General features: G+C 35.1%; 1 protein-coding gene across 1 annotated transcript in view; it reads left to right on the top strand.

Moving 5' to 3' along the window:
- Positions 1-19,333, top strand: part of LOC105497276 (N-terminal EF-hand calcium binding protein 1) — a 173,446-nt gene that overhangs the window by 16,685 nt on the left and 137,428 nt on the right. The window contains exon 3 of the mRNA XM_011768284.2: positions 14,687-14,795. Coding sequence (XP_011766586.2) covers positions 14,687-14,795 — 109 coding nt within the window. The remainder of the gene's footprint in view (positions 1-14,686; positions 14,796-19,333) is intronic.

The following is a 19,333-nucleotide window of genomic DNA, read 5'->3' as shown; positions in this document are numbered from 1 at the left end:
CAGCGGCTCAAAAATCAGGTCCTGCTCCAATACCAGATCCTGGAGGGTACACAGCATAGACTTATCCCAAAATGTGGCTTCTACCTTAAGTGCTTTCTGTAATGGGGATCTGTGGTAGTCATCCCAACCTTCCTTTCCTTTCTGTTCCTGCAATTTCAACGTCTACTCTGCTCCATCTAGATCCCAGAGACATGTAGCATAATAGTTAAGTTTATATATGATTTTGCAGTCAGATTACCTGGACTCAAATCCCCATTCCACTTACTGTGCAATTTGGGTAACTTAATTTCCCCACCTGTGAAATGGAAGTAAAGGCAATGCCTCTCTCACAGACTTGTTGGAAAATTAAATAGATCATACACAGAAATTCTTGGAAAGGTGCCTGGCCCTTAGGAAGTTCTTAATAAGTGTTAATCTATTTCTATTTTTTCATCCTAATTATTTTTAAAAATTTTATTTACTTATTTATTTATTTATTTATTTATTTATTTATTTATTTAGAGATGGAGTCTCACTCTGTCGCCCAGGCTGGAGTGCAGTGGCACGACCTTGGCTAACTGCAACCTCCACCTGCTGGGTTCAAGCAATTCTCCTGCCTCGGGCTCCCGAGTAGCTGGGACTACAGGTGTGTGTCACCACGCCCGGCTAATTTTTTGTATTTTTAGTAGAGACGGGGTTTCACCATGCTGGTCAGGCTGGTCTCAAACTCCTAACCTCACGATCCACCCACCTCAGCCTCCCAAAGTGCTCGGATTACAGGCGTGAGCCACTGCGCCCGGCCTTTTCATCCTAATTCTTGTTCTTATTTGGCTAGACTGTGAATCACAATATCCTGGTGCTGAATTTTTCACATGGCAGTGCCCAGAGGTCTGTCCGTGACCACCTTTCTAAGACCCCAGAGCTGCACTAGTGTTTGTTCTGCCTTTGCTCTGGTCATTCAGCTTTTCTTATTGTTTGCAAACCAATAATCCTAGTTGAAATTCTCGTGTGTTTTGGAGTTGGTGCTTTGTGCCCAGACACCTGATTTGCCCCTCTAGATGTGTCTCCATCTCAGGACAGGAACCACCAAGCAACCCTTGCTCCATCTAAAAGTTTCAGAGGCTTCCATAACTCTTCTCTTTCTCTAGTAATTCCACATCCAATCTATTAGCAGGCCCTGTTGGCTTCACTATCAAAACATCTTCAAAACCTAGTCACTTCTTGCTATTTCCAAATCTTCAACCCTCGTTAAAGCCTCCTTAATCTGGCACTTGGCATACAGCAAAAATTTCCATATTAGAGCTATTGAAGACTTCAGAAAATCAGTGGCAAAGGTGATAGAGATAAGAAAACGCATTTGATACTTTTGGATATATAATTAGCAGACTTGGTAATTATTTGGAAGTGTTAAGTAAGAGAGATGAAGGTATTTACTGACGTGTACATATGCAAGATTGTGTGTGTTTCAGATTTCCAGTTTCTGACTTGAGTAACTAGATGGATGATGAGGCTATTAACTTCTTTATGGTTATGAAAGTGTCCTACATGTGAAAAGCTTGATTTTGTTGTAATATTGGTCACTTTTAGTTATGAGAGTTCTCCTGTGAATATCTGTTCATCTAGTAATAAGTGATATTTCTGTGTCTTTCTTAATATTCAAAATCATACCTAAGTTGTTAAAAATACCTAAAAAATGTAATAGCCTGTATGTTACCAACTTTTTATGGCCATGAGAATATTGGTTTAGACTTTACAAGAAAATATTACAGTAATAACAGTAAATAATCTTATTAAAATATTAGTATGCTGTGTTAGGCATAATTTTATTTAATCCTTATAACAATATTGCAAGGAAGATACTGTCATTGTCCCAATTTTATTTATGAGTAATCTGAGACATAGGCAACTCATCCAATGGCATGGAGTGAGTAAACAGGATTTGTATCCAGATTTTCTTCTAACTCAAAAGTCTTAGCACTTAAGTAGGATGCTTCATTTGCTATGGCTCATCTCTGTAGCAGAATTGTGCTGTTGAAATCTAGAAATACCAATATTTCCACATGGAGAATCCTAAATGATTCAGTGTAATTTTAAAAAATGACAAAAATATTTGAAATTATTTTGGCTATGTTCCTGTTTTAAGGTGGCATGGTATGATGGAGAGTTGGAACTTTAATCTGCTATTTGTTCATTCAATCATTCCTTTATTTGCTTAATACTTTGTAGTGCCCTTTAAATGCCAGAGACTGTGCTAGATGTTGGGAATACAAAGACAAAAGAATACATATACTTTAGTATACATTTACTAGGATGTGATCTTAGACTAATTCATTAACCTCTCTGAGTTCATTTCCTCATTTTTTGAAAATAGGAATAATAAGAATTTGCAGGGCTACTGGGAAGAAAAAGCCAAGTAAATATATGTAAAGTCCCAAGGATGTTGTTTAAAATATTGTGAGTAATCAAAACATGTCAGTTCCCCTTTGCCTTCACTAATTTCTTACAGGTCCTAAAGATATGATTTCTTCACTTGTGAACTAAGGAAGGCAGACTATAAAAAACTGAGCCCTTACAAGATTTTATGTTACTAGGACAAATTATATACTTGTGTAATCAGCGGAACTCATCTTTGATTTTTGCACATGGATTTGAGAAAACTTAGGCAATAAACTCTGAACTCTTAGGGATTTGAGGTGGGGTAAGGACATGGTGGTTGGGGACAACATTGTCCTCTGGGAGCTTAGCATCTTCTTGATAGATGAGTCATATACCCAGAGAAAATTGAATGTTTTTCCCTTTTTTCATTTTTTGAAACAGAGTTTTGCTCTGTTGCCCAGGCTGGAGTGCAGTGGTGCAATCTCGGCTCACCACAACCTCCACCTCCAAGTTTCAAGAGATTCTCCTGCCTCAGCCTCCCAGTTAGCTGGGACTTCAGGCGCGTGCCAGCACGCCAGGCTAATTTTTTGTATTTTTGGTACAGATGGGGTTTCATCCTGTTAGCCAGGATGGTCTTGATCTCCTGCCCTCGTGATCCACCTGTCTTGGCCTCCCAAAGTGCTGGGATTACAGGCGTGAGCCACTGCGCCTGGTGAAAATTGATTAATTTTCGACATCAACGTCAACAGCACAACTCTGCTATAGAGATAAGCCACAACACATGAAGCATCAATAATTTTCAACACGTTTGCAATGCAAGAGGCATCACTAAGCCAAATGAGTGAGAAAACACCCTAATGCATTAGAGTTCTGAGGAGGAAGAGGTTTCTGGGATAGGATGGCCTAGGAAGGCTTATGGACTCATTGTCCTCAAATATATCTCCAAAGATGAGTAAAAATTCAGATAGCCAGCAAAAAAGAAAGATGATTATCCATTAGGACGAATTCAGTTTAAGTGACAAAAACCTAATTCAGATTAGTTAAGGTAAAATTGGGAAATAGTTGGCTCCTATAATTGAAAAAAACCCCAAATGGTAAAGCTTTGAGTACAGCTTTATGTAGGTGTTCAGAAATTACTCTCTTTATCTATTTCCTTTCTTATCTCTACATCTCAGTTTTGGTTTGTGTCTGGCTGGTCTTCCTTTCAGGTAGGCTTTCTTACCAGGGGTGGCGAGATAGTACCTAGAACCCATCCCACCAGTTCAACAGGTCAGAATAAAGAGAGAATTTCTCCTTTACATTAATTTTAGCAAAAATCTCAAGATTTTCTCTGATTTATCAACTAGTCACATGCCCATCCTTGAAGCAATAACTGAGGGATTGGATGAAGTGGTTTTCTAGGCTTAGATTATACACACACCCCCAGAGAGGGTGGGTGCATAAAGCTGCACCTCAAATAGAGTGGGAGAGAGAGCAGATGATCTCTCAAGCAAAAATCAGTGTTTCTACAAAAAGAATAGAGAATAGATGTTGACCAGGCAAAATTAACAGATGTTCCTCTTTTTGAGGGTAAACTAGCTGAAAAAGCAGTGATTATCCAGTGAGAATGCAGGTATAGAGGAGGGGAAATACAAGCAATTTGATTATGTATTGTACTCCTCTTTCTACCTCTAATGCCTGTGTTAAAATATTTAGTTTTCATTTACCAGTGAAATTTGTCTACAAATGGAGTATTCTTCACATTGCTAATTTTGAATCTACATCCGCTACAAACTAAATATTCCTCGGACAAATGTTTCATCTGTCATTCTACGAAAGCCTGAGTAAACAGAAGTGGTATTTTTTTTTTGTTGCTTTTCTCCTAGGCTCACATAAAATGTTATTGTTAATTCTCCATGGAAATGACATTAAACGGATTTCTTTCACTAAATTAGGAGCATTCTTTCTAGCCACGAAAACTAATACACATTCATTCCCTCAGAATGAAGACAGTTTTTTTTTTCCATTTTCCCAGCACAATTCCAAGTGACAAAAATATTTTGATGTAACAAATGGGCTTTCCCCAAAAAGTATCTAAATATTTGATGTCAAGTCAGTAAAGAACCAAGCATTTGACTGAATTATTCATTTTTCTACCTGATATCTGTGCATTCGGTTGATTTTAAACCGAGAGCAGCTTTAATGACCTGCTTCCAGGAATGTGTCTTGGGAGACATGCTTTCTGGGACCTCATCTGAATCATTTAACCTTGTCATATTTCAGTTTCCTTCCCCTCCTGAAAAGACAAATAAAAAGATGAAACTACATCAAGAAATTATTGTGATGACTATAGTCAATAAAATTTAGACTAAAAGTGCCTCACAAGATAACAGGTGAAAATATACTTACTTTTATAAGCATTGACACATGAAATGAATGTCATTTCTCTAAATAATCTGTAAAATACATGGAGCCAGGGTAGAATGTCTAGAATAAAGAAACTGAATCTGTTGAGTCGATTACTGAGTTAAATATATGTTATCTTTCAAGATCTAATATGAATAAGTATAACTAATTTTGCCATGTTGATAACATAGTCAGCTTTTAATATATTTTAATATGTTAAAGTATTTTAATGCTACATAATTATCATATTACATTATTATTATTATTTTGGAGACAAGGTCTCACTCTGTCACCCAGGCTGGAGTGCAAGTGATGTAATCAGAGCTCACTGTAACCTTGAATTCCTAGGTTCAAGTGATCCTCCCTGTCAGCCTAGTGAGTAACTAGCACTATAGGTGCACACCAGCACACCCAGCTAATTTAAATTTTTTTTTTGTAGAGACAGGGTCTCACTGTGTTGCCCAGGCTGGTCTTAAACTCCTTGCCTCAAGTGATTCTTCTGCTTTGGCATCCCAAACTAATTTTTCAAAACAGTTTTTATTTTAAAAGTTTTAGATTTACAGAAAAATTGTGAAGCTCGTGTACAGAGTTCCCATATAACCTGAAACCAAGTTTCCCTTGTTATTAACCACTCTATAATTAATTAGTGTGGTACATTTGTTGTAATTGATAAATCCATGTTGATAAATTATTTGTCAACTAAAATCCACACTTTATTCAGATTTTTCTTAGTTTTTGTCTAATATTCTTTTTCTGTTCCAGGATCACATTAAAGATACTGAAACTGCATTCAGTCATTATGTCTCCTTAAGCTCCTCTTGGTTGAAACAGTTTCTCAGACTTTCTTTGATTTGATAATCTTGACAAGTTTCAGGGAGTACTAGGTCTGATATTTTGTAGCACATACTTCACTTGGGATTTGTCTGATGTTTTTCTCTTAATTAGACTGGAAATATGTGTTTGAGAGAGAAAGACCACAAAGGTAAAATGCCATTATATCATATCAAGAATATATATGATCAGTATGATTTAGGATGCTGATGATGACATTGATCACCTGGCTGAGGTAGCGTTTGTCAGCTTTCTCCACTGGAAAGTTTACTCTTTCAACTCTTTTCATACTTTTCTCTGGAGGAAAGTCACTATACCTAGCCCACACCCAAGGAGAGGGGAGTTATGCTCTACCTCTTTGATGTCTGAGTATCTGCATTAATTATTTAGAATCCTTTTGCGTGGGAGATTTGTCTATTCTCTTATTTATTTATTTAACATTTATTCACAACATTATGGACACATGGATATTTATTGTATACTTTGGATTATAATCCAATATTACTCAATTTGTTTTGTTGTTCAAATTTTCCCACTCTGGCCATTGGGAGCTCCTTTAGTTGACTCCTGTGTTCCTTTGACATACCCTCATAATTATGGGTGGGGGAGTTTTTACATTCTGGTATTAACAGATGCTTCAGGCTCATCTTTGATAATCTCTATTCCAGTCTGGAAAAAATTATTTCTCTGAGGAACTCAGGTCTTTTTTATCAGAAAATGTTATTAGAAACCAAGGTCTGGATAATTGTGCTCATTATTACTGATGTGTCTTCATTGCTTCTAAGCCCTCTCAGCTAAGAAGTAAGGAAATACATATGTGTATACTAACCCATGTATATGCACATATCCATAAATATTTCTGTATATACCTATGAGTACCTATACTGAGCTAAACATGAGTTTATATTAATGTCTCAGACTCGAATCCATTACCACATGGATCATTCTAGATTTCTCTCTTTGCTTGTCTATATCCTCTTACTCCAATAGTGAGAAAACTGGCTCCTAGCCTCAGCCACCTATTTACATAATTGTTTAATCCCAGTCTACATGTGTACTAGTATCAGAATGTCTAACTCATACCCTATGGAAAACAACTTCATCAACTACAGCACAGTCCTATATACATTTTCTTTTGCCTTTAGCTTATAGACTTCACTATTTTCCATAGTTACTTAGGTTAGCACCACTTTCCCTCAATCCCTCCAGTGAGATTGTTTTGTACATTCCTAATAGAGTTAAATTGTTTTGTTACATTCTGCATTCTATTCTGGGATTCCCTGAACTCTTAAATTATTTTTTAAGATTTTGTATGCATTAAAGTTCATTCTTTGCACAGTAAAGTTCTATAGGTTTTGGCAAATGCATGTTATATATCTATCATAGCATGTCATACAAAATAGTTTACCCACCTTCAAAAGTCCTCTGTGCTTGTCCTGTTCAACCCTCCCTCCAACCTCCACAAACTCCTGACAACCACTGCTCTTTTTGCCCTTTCCAAAAGATCATAAAATTGGAATCATATAGTATGTAACATTTTCAGACTAGCTTCTTTCAGTTAGCAATATGGATTTAAGATTTATCCAAGTTTTTCCATGACTTTATAGCATAATTTTTTATCACTGTATAGTATTTCATTGCGTGGATGTATCAAATTATTTTATCCATGCTTCTACTTCAGTTGGGTTACTTCAGTAGAGACATGAAAAAAATAATTTCTTTCCCATTTTTTGCGATTATGAATAAAGCTGTGATATACATTCACAGGCAAGTTTTTAAGTGGAAAAAGTTTTCAAATGTTGGATAAACACCTCGGAATGTGATTGCTAGATAAGAATGTACCAAAATGTCTTCCAAAGTGGCTGTATTATTTTGCTTTTCTACCAGTAATGAATGTTACCATTGCTCCACTTTCCAGCCAAAAATTGGTATTTTCAGTTTTTTCAGGTTCTGTATTTCATTACTGTTTAATTTTTCAATTCCCTAATGACAATATGGAACATCTTCTCAAATGCTTGTTTGTCATCTGTATATCTTCTTTGGTATAGAGTCTGCTTAGATCTTTTGCTGATTTTTAGTTGGCTTTTGTTTTCTTACTGTTGAGTTTAAGAATTCTTTGTATAATATGGATACAAGTCCTTACTCAGATATGTGTTTTGCAAATATTTTCTCCCAGGCTGTGGCTTGTCTTTCATTGTCTTAACAGTTTCCCCTCCTCACAGAGCAAAAGTTTTTCATTTCAATGAAGTCCAATTTATTAATTTTTATTTTATGGTGTTATATCTAAAAGCTCATCATTCAAATCACAGTCACTTAGATTTTCTCCTAATTTTTAATTTTAAATGTTTGTGGGAACAATGATTAACTCTTCCTTCATTTTTGATATTGATAATGTGTGTTTTCTCTCATTTTTCTTGCTTAGGTTGATTAGAGGTTTATCAATTCTATCAATCTTTTCAATCATATTTTAGTTCTATTTATTTTCTCTATTATTTTCCTGTTTTTAATTTCATTGATTTCTGCCCTAATTTTTATTATTTATTTTCTCCTGCTTATTTTGAATTAAATTCTTCTTCTCTCTTTAGTGTCCTAAAGTTGAAACTCAGATGTTGATTTTGGATCTTTCTTCTTTTAACATTTCTTGCAGAGCAGTTCTGCTGACAATTAATTTGTTCAGTTTTATTTGTCTGAGAAGGTCTTTATTTCATCATTACCTTTGAAGAGTAATCTCACCAGATGCAGAATTCTAGATTGTGATGTTTTCTTTTAATGCTTTAAATATTTCACTACATATTCTTACTGCTTGCATTGTTTCTGACAAGAAGTCCACTGTAACTGTAATTCTTCTCCTTAGCCCTCTATAGTGGAGATGCTTGTTTTCTTCTCCTTCTGTCTACATTTCCTCTTTGTCTTTGGTATCGTGCAGTTTGAATCTGATATACTCAGGTATGAGTTTGGTTTTGGGCGAGGGGAGATTTATCCTCTTTGGTACTCTCTGAGCTTCCTGGATCAGTGGTTTGGTTTCTGTCATGAGTTTTGTCTTGGCCGTTATTACTTGAAATATTTCTTTTGCCCTGTACTCTCCTTCTTCTTCTGGTATTCCAATTACATGTAACACTTTTTGAAATTTCCCAGAGTTCTTGGATTTTTTTACATTCTCTTTTTGCTATGCATTGCTGTTTCAGAAAGTCAGTGTTTTAAAAAGATAATAATTTTAAATACTCACAAAAACTAGATTAAAATTGCCACAGGGGAGGAGAAATACTGACATTTCTATTGACCTTTCCTCAAATTTTTTGATTCTTTCTCCAGTTGTGTCAAGTCCACTGATAAGCCCAACAGAGGCATTCTTCATTTCTATAACAGTTTTTATATATTTCCAGTATTTTTTCATTCTTTGTTAGAATTTTTATCTGTCTGTTTACATTACCCATCTTTCCTTCCATATTGTATACTTTTTCCAGTACAGCCATATTAATCATAGTTATTTTAAATTTCTTGTTTCATTATTCTATGATTTGTGTCATATCTGAATCTGGTTCTAATGCTTGTTTTGTCTCTTCAGACTGTGCTTTTCCTTGCATTTTAGCATGATTTGTGAATTTTTTGTGTGTGTGAAAGCCAGGCATGATGTATCAGGTAATGGGAACTGAGATAAATAAGCCTCTAGTATGAGGATTTATGTCAATCTCATCAGGTTGGGTTGTGTTTAATGTTTGCTCTAGTGATAGCGCCAGAAGCTTCAAATTCCTTTTGTGTCTTTTTGGTTTTTCTGTTGACTGAGTTTCCCTAAGTACTCCCCCTCAAAAGGACTAAGTCTGGCGGCTCTTTCGTTCACCATTCACCATTATCATACAGGAGTCCTTCTGTGGTGGTAAGGAGTGGGGAAGCAGACTTGATCTCTAAACTTATGATTAAATCTGAGTTTCTTTGTGGGCCTGTGTGCCTGGGCTGACACCTTTGCAGGTGTTTCTTAGCTCTCCACGCTATAAGTTGGGGAAGAAAGGTTAGTATAAACGACAGTAAGAAAAATGCCTGTCTTCTCAGGTGGGACAGGGCTCTGGTAAAGTCTTTGACCTGGAAGGTAGACCTTTTTTATGGAGAACATTTGGGGTATATTTGTTGATAACTCTTCCCCTCCTCCTGCCAGAGCCACAAAGGAATCTTTCTTACCTCCTCACTGTGAGAAACTGGTGAAGTTTCTGGAGATAAAACCCACCAAAGGATGGAGGTTCAGCAACAGCTGCACCCCCGGCAGTTTCTCCTCTCCTGCTCGTCCACAATCAGCCTCCAGCAATTCATCAAAACCACCATTAAAGGGTCCCTCTCAGTTTATGGCTACAGTAGCTTCTGTTCCAAATAAGCAGATCTTAGCTGTGATTCTCTGCTTTTACCTGTCTTTCCAGATTTGGGATAGCAGTTTACCCTGACTTCAGTTGTCCAATGAGTTGAAGAAAAGTCATTGAATTTCAGGTTTTTTCAGCTTTTTGTTGTTTTAATTATGACATCTAATATATGAGATTTAATATATGACATCAAATATGAATTATGACATCTAAGGTTTAATGTTGGAGCTAAAATCAGAAGAGGTATTTTATTTTCATTTATATATTGTTAGTAAGCTGTTTTAAAACAAATATATGACACGAAAATGTCAGAATAAGAGTAATTAAATTCAGTAATTTCTATGAGTTCATTTTGTTCTAAGGATTCCATTATTATTATTGAACATGATAATGTTTTGATGTTTTCATTTTGATAAACTACAATATTTAAAGTGCTCAAAAATGCTAAAGTAATACATAAGTGAAAAAAACAGTGTTTTGAGAGCATAATCATTTTAAATGCTCACAAAAATAGGCTTAAAATTGCTGGGGGGAGGGGCAATACTCACATCAGAGCTCTAGTTGTTGTCATGTTTGTGGATGCAGCTTGAAGGAGACATTAAATTAGTGTTTAAATAGTCTCTTTTTAAAAAAAAAAAAAAAAGAAGCACTAATTTTAAGATTTACAAACCTGATTCCTTAAAAAAATAAAAATAAAATTTCCGTCATTAAACGCACCTCAAATACCCATTTTCTATGTGTACTCAATAAATATTTTTCAAGGGAGAGTAGAAAATGGAAATTAAAAACACATAAATGATCTTCACTTAGCAAGAGTGAACTAGTAAATCTATATCTACCATTGTTGAACTCTTACTATGTGCTAGGTACTGTGTTAAGTGTTTTCTATATAGCCTCTCTCTTAATCCTCTCAATAGCCAGGCATTTACGAAATCTGAAACTTAGAAGAGTTAGTTGGCACTTCCAAAGTTCTTTCTGGGCCCTTTTCTTCCTCGTTGTAGGCATTCTCCTTGGGAGAACTCACTCACTTCTAAGACCTCAATTACTTGATATTGGTAACTCCCAAACATACACCTCAAGCCCCCATCCCCCATTTGACTTTTCTAGACCCCTGTGATTCCACTACTGTGCACTAAATGCCTCTACTTACTCCACAAGTACCCCTAATCTCAATATATCCAGAAGAACACTCTTTAGCTCACTCTATGCTTTTGCTCAGTGTTCTCTCTAGCAATGAATGATGATACCATCCATCTGTTTGGAAAGCAAGTCTCATCTTTGACTTACTTGCTGTCTCTCACGCATCACCTCTACCTATCACCGATGTGTGGTGATTCTGTCTCTGCCACCTTTGATTTTTGCTTGGACTTCTGCAATGCCCTGTCAACAAGTCTTCTCATAGCATTCCCCTCCACTCCATTCTACTTACTGCAACCACAGTAAGGTTTCTAAAATATGACTGTGGCTCCTGAGCACTCTTGGGGTAAATTAAAAACTCTTTATCATAATTTTGATGGTTTCTCTCTCATGATATTTCCTCTTCATATCTGACTCCTTCTATCCTCCAAATATATACCCTTTGGCTGGGTATACTGAGTTTTCTTTTCAATTTCCAACCCAAGTCCTTTCTTGCCTCCTGGCCTTGTCGTTTACATTCTCTCTGCCTGGAGTACTTTCTCTTTAAAGATCTTCCTTCACTAACCCCTATTTTTCATTTGTGTCTCATCACAAGTGCCACTTCTGGGAAACCTTCCCTATCCCTTTATAGCTGGACCACTTTTTTTTTTCCAAATGCTCTCACATCACCCTGTGTCTCGTAGAATCCCCCTTATTATATCGTACCATTTACTGTGTCATAATTATAAGATCCATAAAAGCTTGTCTACCTGTGTTCTTAATACAAAACACAGTTTTTGGCACATACTAGGACCTTGATAAACATTTGATGAAAGAGTGGATAAAGTGCTGTACTAGCAAAAGGCAAATCATGTTTAAAACTCAAGATTTTTTTATCCCAAGACTGTGGTCTAAGCAACTGTGCTCTGCTGCCTCCATCTCAAAAAAATTATTGGAATTTGGAATATAAGGCCAGGATAATTTTTAAGTAAAGCAGAGGTGGGCCAACTATTTTCAGGATAAACTTGGACAAAGCATGTAATTCCAATTGAAAAACCTGTGCCCTTTGGTGGTAAAAGTTCAAATTTGGTACCATAGGAAATGAGACCTTACAAGATTTGGTTATTCTGTGAGCCAAACCCATATAAATCAAAGGTTAACTCTGTTGTTCCATTTTAAAAGCAAATATCAACAGGAAAGTTGAAGTTTGAATAAAATGTTTCTAATAAAAATTTATAATTGCTTTATAAATACAGAATCACACTACAAGGGAATATTTTTCCCTTTCCTTTAAAAAAATGTAATACTTTTGTTTAACATTAAGGCTCTAGTATATAAGTCTTCAAAAGTAACTCTTTGCAATTGCTTCTTTAAACGTGTGGCCACCTAAAGTGAAGTCTTTCAGGAATACTGCATGTGGTCACAACAGGTTTTCAAAGCATACTTTCCACCCTTCAGGCCAAGACTGTAAGCTAATGCTTCCTTTTTCTTTTTATATATTTTCTTCTAATAAGAGGGTTGTGTTTTTTTTTTCTAAATAAAAGGCTTTTATCCCCAGAGAAGCATCAGAGCACTTATTAATCGATGCTTTTACTTGATAGAATGCACATTATTATTTGAAATCACTTACTTATCATAATTATAAAGCAGTATTACCGGGGCCCACCCTATCCACAGGGTGCACAGGCAACCTGAGTGCAGTAATAGTCTGTTTCCACTCACCTGAGAAATATTAGCCATTCACCAAGGAAAACATATTCCATCATCAATATATACATATTACATTCATTACATATCATAGTGTTGGAGATGGAAATAGTGGGTCAATTTCTGTTTTTCTTTTTTCTTTCTTTTTTTTTTTTTTTAATAGTACATGAAAAGGTCTTTCTTTTTCTCTCTTTAACCTCAGTCTGATTTGTTCCAGTTTTTCAACCTGGCAATGTACTTTTCATCAAAGCAAGGAGATACACAGTAGAAAGACCACACTATGTCTTGTCTAGCATATCCATCAGGTTACATGGGGCTAAGTTTAAAATAGTCATATAAGGCATATAACTACATTCAAAAACAGAAACACAAGCCTGGGGATTGAACTTCATTTTGCAATGGGTTGTTATGTCACCTGAATGGCAAAGCTGGGTTGGCTGGATCTGTGCTTGATTCAGATCTGGATTTATTCTACTTCTAAGGCTGTATCTGCCCAGTTAGATGTTGGCAAAAATTAAATGGAAAATTAGATTATTGTGCCTTTTGTGTTGAAAAGCAAAATTAAATACAATTTAAAATCTTCCAGGAGTATTTATATTTATATTTTTTGCAAATACGTTTTTTAAAAAAATGTTGTAGTCTGTAAGTCCTTATCTGAAAAAAATAAGTAATTCTATGATTAGGCTTATTTTATCCTGTATAGTAAAAATTCAAATTTCTTGTCTACCCACCCCTCCATGCCCTCTGCGAGATTCTAATTTTCTGGTGGGGCTTAGGAATCTGCATTTCAGCAGTACTCCAGGCAATGTGTGGGCCATATTTTGGGGAAACAAAATGTTCTAGATGAATCTAGAGGAGCTAATTCTATTAAATCAAATATTCTTCTCCTCAAAGACGAATTCCACTTTGTTCAGTATAGCGTTGTTGGTAGAACTACATTATAGGAGTTTTGTGACCCTCGGCAAATTCCATCGTCCTTAAACCTCAGTTTTTTCATTATAGATGGAAAGGATCTTACTATCATTTACAGTTCTTTGTCAGCTTATCCGAGATAACTGAAAAATTAGCTCCCTGCACGGAGAGAAAGATACTTGCCTCTCTTTTCTCGTCCATTCATTTCTCTAGGTTTGCTGCTGCTGTGTTTTGTACAAATCTTTTGCCTGTTAGTAATGTGTTTCTTCCATCTCTGTTGATCTAGATTTTACCTGTTGTCCAAAGTCAGGACGAATGCTACTAAAACCCCCCAGGCCCCCAAGTGAAAAGAATCTTTTATTACCCAGACTCCCATACAGTTAAAATACCTCTGTCTCATTGCATTAACCGTATTCTACTGAATAAAATACTTATAATGTCTGTATATGTTATCTTTTTTATGATCTCTTTTATTATATGTTATCTCTCTGACTGGGTTTCACCTTTGTGCCCTACAGTAAGTAAAATGTCTTTGGCTTTAAAGGTACTCACTGATTTAAAGGGCATAGGAATGGACATAGTTTGTTAGAATATAACAACTACTCTGATATACATTTATTAAACACATCATATTTATCCTGCAATCTGCTAGGTCCTATATGTGTTTGGTACCACAAAGGTAAAACATCGAAATAATTGACTCTGTGTTGAGCTCTTTATTTGGTTATGTGGATACCTTTCTTGTATGGTCTGTTAAATAGTTCATTAAATGTTAAATGTTTGTCATGTGAATAAATGAACCAAAAAAATACATAGAACCATGTAGACTTATATTTTATTAGATTGTACACGTCTGTGTTCTATGTCATACAAAGATATGTTAAATTATTTTTCTTTTTAACACCTTCACCTGTTCTTTCTTTTTGAATACATATGTGTACATGCATAAGCGTTTGGACGAAGTTTTATTAAGCAAAAGATAGAACAATGTACAATATTAAAATAAATTTGTCTCTTCGTTCTTGCCATTTCAGATGATGGAAAATTATCCTTTGAAGAATTCAAAGCATATTTTGCAGATGGTGTTCTCAGTGGAGAAGAATTACACGAGCTCTTTCATACCATTGATACACATAATACTAAGTAAGAAACTTTTTTATCATTGGATTCCATAAATGAGGCAGAGAGAGCGTGAATGCATTCATATCCAGGAAGAAGAAAGGGAGGAACAATGTAGAGGGTATATTTTGCAATGTTTGCCTATGCTTAATTCTGATATACCTCTTTAGTAATTAAAATGCTCTGAAAAATTGACTTTGAAGCAGAAAATAATGATCTTTTGTAGAAAGCTCCCCTAAAGTGTTTTTAGATTGTTTCCACTTTGCAAAATGTAAAAGAAAAGTATGCATTATAAATAAATACAGTTCTGCCATTAATTTAAAGAGTAGAATTTTGCCTTGTTATTTAGGCTTAATCTCAATTTGCTTTGTTTAAAAATTTTTCTTAGGCCATTCTTACATTAACACAATGAAATGGAAGAATTGTAGCAGTTATCTGGACAATTCAGGTGTGCTGAATTCCAAATCACTGTTACCTGAGGACACAATTATCTCTGGAGAGCCAGTGTATACAGTGATCCATTCTTTTACTTATTTTGCCTATATAGATCTCTCTTTTGTATTGGCATAACATTTCTGAAGTTTCTATTTATATTCTCACTATGCTTAAAAATATAAAATAATGAGGTCTTTAGGGTATAGAGCAATAGAAATATGCTGCTTGTTTTAGGCAATTGAACCAAATCAGATTGTTTGTGACAGTCACAATTACAAAACGCTTATATGAAAAACCACCGTTTCAGCCATGTCTTGAGACCTATCAGTGTGTCCATTGCTTGAAAAATCACTGTCTTGCCTCAGGCAAAGTGTTGAGATGACTCCAGGCAGTGAGTCAAGATGCCAAGAAAATGCCCTTGGGCTACATCTATAAACAGACATTTTTTTGAGGCTAACTATTAAGAAAAATTAAAAGACTAAATTCACTTCACTCAAAGAGTTGAATATTTTTTAAACAACCAATTTATAAATTTCTTGACTTCATTGGGGTTTCAAATTCTTCATCCAATGGCTTAAGTATTTTGTTAACAGAAACAGTATTCAGGGGTAACTATACTCAACAATAACTCTTGCATATCGAGTCCATAGTAGGTATTGGTGGCACAACATGGAACCAGCTTATGGTTTTATGAAGAAATAGACCAATTAGCTGATCATATCAATATAATTCATAAATGCTGTAATTGAGCTATGTGCAGGACACTTTTGGACCATAAGTCCCAAAAGGGAGGAAATTTTAGCCCCATTTGGTAAGCTCAGGGAACATTTACAGGAGCTGAGTCATTATGGGAGATTAGAAATTCCTTAGGTAAAGAAAGGGATGGAGAGAAGAATATTCTAATCAGAGGGAGAAGCATGAGAAAAGGCCTGGAAGAAGAAGGTGATGAGCAGCAACAAGTAGTTTCTTACTACTAAAGTATCAGCTGGAAGGCTGAGAATGAAAGATGAATCTGGAGAGGAAAGAAAGGACCAGAAAAGATGGAATTTGCATTCTGTGGTTGCAAAAGTGCTTCACCTTTATCCTGAAGGCCAGGGAAAAGCTATTAAAGAATTTGAGCCAGGCTGCAACATCTTTATAGGTCACTGCGGATCTACTGAAGGACAGGCGTACAGGGGGAATAGTTGACTCCTTAAATTGCTACTAGATCAGTATGTTAAGTAAAATAAGCCAGACATAGAAAGAAAAAAAAAAAATTGCTACTGGGGAAGAATGTTTATTCGTGAAAGAAAGAAAGCCATGTTGTACTTTACTGGGATATCATACTTTAAAGAATAAAAGAGCAGAGGCTCCCTTTGTGGCTTAGGTGTTGGACATTGAGATGCTAATGCTTTGTTATGTATGCTGATTATTTCTTCCTCCTTACAATTAGTATTGAAGTTTAAACAACATTTGCATTTGGAACATTTATTGAGAGCCATAATAGTTCCAGAATTGGGTGTTATGAAGATTTTTAATACGTTACATTTAATTTATATTAATATTAATATTTATTCATACTAATCAAACACTTTTCAATAGATCTTGTCAGCCTCTTTTGCTATTTTATTTATATAGTTATTAATTTGTGTTACTTGGCATAGCTTTAAGACTACTAAATGTTAAATAAGTATATATAATGATTTATACAGTAAGTCTAAAGGAATAATTATTACCACCAGTTTCTCTCATATGCATTAGTAACAACAAGTGTTTACTGATCATAACGATGTTCAACTTTAATTTGGAGCTAAAGTATATATTAGGTAGAGACTTCTGAATTATATTCACGTAATTCCTTTTTTTAAGAAAGGGATGTCAGTATCAGTCTTTGATCTTTTACTGATACTAATTCAAATGTTGGCACGGAAATTTTGGAGCTATATTTGAAGCAACTGATAACATATCTTTGCATGATCCAAGTTTTAATTATTTTAACAAATGCACTATATATGCCAATTATTTTCTCCTTCCACTCACCTTCTAAGAATATAAGTTTTCCTCCAAATCCTGCCTCCATTCAATATCCCTGACCACTCTAATTTAATCAAGAGTACAGCCTGGCCTGAAGGAGCCAGTAATATATAACCTGGACCAAAACAGTCAGACTCACTGTCTCACACTGTTTATGGTAGGCCATGAGAGTCAGAGTCTATGAACATTTGCTGCGGAGGTCCCTGTGACTACCCGGTTCCTGCCTTTCCTTATATCTGGAGTTTTGACTTCACTTTGGGGTCCATTAAATTGGTATCTTCCTAACACACTGCATTTTCTTGAACTTGTTTAAGTAATATTCTGTTCCTTGTGTAAGAACGTTCTAAGACAGTGTTACCCAATCACATTCCTGCCATCTCTAAAAATTCAAGTCTTTTTGCTACAAACATCATATTTGCCATGCTTGAGGAGTGACTTACCCACTTTGAGAATATTTGGAAAGAAAGAAGGAAAATAATAAGAACATATGTGGCTACTTAATTTTTTTCCTTTTGTCTCATGAAAATACTCTTAAAATATTATGCTTGATTATGAAAAGCAAATATTGTTCAGAAGCATAATTAGAGCTTGTGTCTATATTGCAGTATAATTATTTTAAATATCAAAATTAAGTACATTATTCCTCACAAAATTACATTAAAAAAGCATCATGTAAACTTATGGACTTTAAAAGGTCATGTTTTATAAGTGGTTTTTAAATGAACAAATGATAAATATAGAGTAGTGTAATGATTTTTTAAAAAGTCTTAAGAAAACAAAAATATACTGCCCTCTTCACACACCTTTAGATAGCAGTCATAATTCCCAAATCTAACTCTACTGGTTTTTCTCTTTTGTTTCAGTCATTTATTTCTTTAATCTTTCATTTTAAGAAATCAATATGTTCATTTGAGAAATTTCCTTAAAAGTAGTTCACTGCAGTTTTTTTTTTTTTCCCCTCGAATTACTTGGATCTTTTCAGTCAGCTTTTCTCTCAGGAATGCAAATAAATCCCAGAAAAACAAACCCCAAATACATTTAACCTCAAAATAACTATGCAAAGATTTCTGCAAAGATTTCTGTATATGAATATTACCAAGGTTGGAGATATCTCAGGTCTTAATCATACAGAATGTTTTTAGTATATTTCAAAACCAAACTACCTATATCAACCACATGTCCTTATATGCTAAGGAAAGTGTCTAGCAGTTGTAATCACCTTTCAAGCCAGCCCAGGCACGAGCTTAAGCTCAATGCTCAGTATAATTTCAGTCTAATGAGAATTCCATGAATCATCCTACTTGTTTGTTGCTGTATTAGAATCCTTGTATAGTGACTGTTTGTCAGAAATTACATTCCTAATCTATGCATTCCAAAGATTTCATTCAGAGCAGCAACTTTAGAAGTGAAAAGAACCCTGCGTAAAAGTAAGAGAAATTTGAAGGCATGGGAAGCCCAGATTTCCATCACCTTTTAAATTATTAAATTGATAGATCTTTTTCATTATGTTCAGACATTCGGAAAGTTTTCCTGAGTTTTTCTTGCATATAGTGATTGGTTGAGTGTGGAACAAAAGACCAGCTTGTTTCTGTGGATGGTACTTGGGATATTTTGCATGGCAAAGGAGAAGAAGGTCAAATAATGTTTTTGTCATCGGGGCAAAATATTGCTGAAAACTTTGATTTTTCTCAAGCTTTAAGAGAAGTGCATACAATGTAATATTCTGAAGTAATCCTGAAGGATATCATGTCCACCTTATGAAACTTTCATAATTTCCCAGATTTTGTCAAGCCTTATTTTATCTGTATTATTTCTGGGCCAAATATGCTTAATCTTTCATTTTCTTTTAAAAAATTATTAATCTCTCAATCATTTTAGTGAGCCTTATTGCACCCTTTCCAGACTCATTAGCGATGTTTTAAACTCACATTTTTCTCAACTTTTATAAAGTGACTCTTCAGAAAAGATACTTAGAGCCCTTAAAACTTGTTTGTAAAAGAAACTAACCTAGCAAAAACTAAATCTACAGCTAGGTAGCTTACAAACGGGAACCATCACACCAGTTAAAGAGCAAGAATAAATAGAGGAAAGATCATTAAGAGGAAACTTCATAG

Source organism: Macaca nemestrina, chromosome 8, assembly GCF_043159975.1.
Source record: "Macaca nemestrina isolate mMacNem1 chromosome 8, mMacNem.hap1, whole genome shotgun sequence".
Taxonomy (NCBI): domain Eukaryota; kingdom Metazoa; phylum Chordata; class Mammalia; order Primates; family Cercopithecidae; genus Macaca; species Macaca nemestrina.
This window is presented reverse-complemented; position numbering and strand designations above follow the sequence as displayed.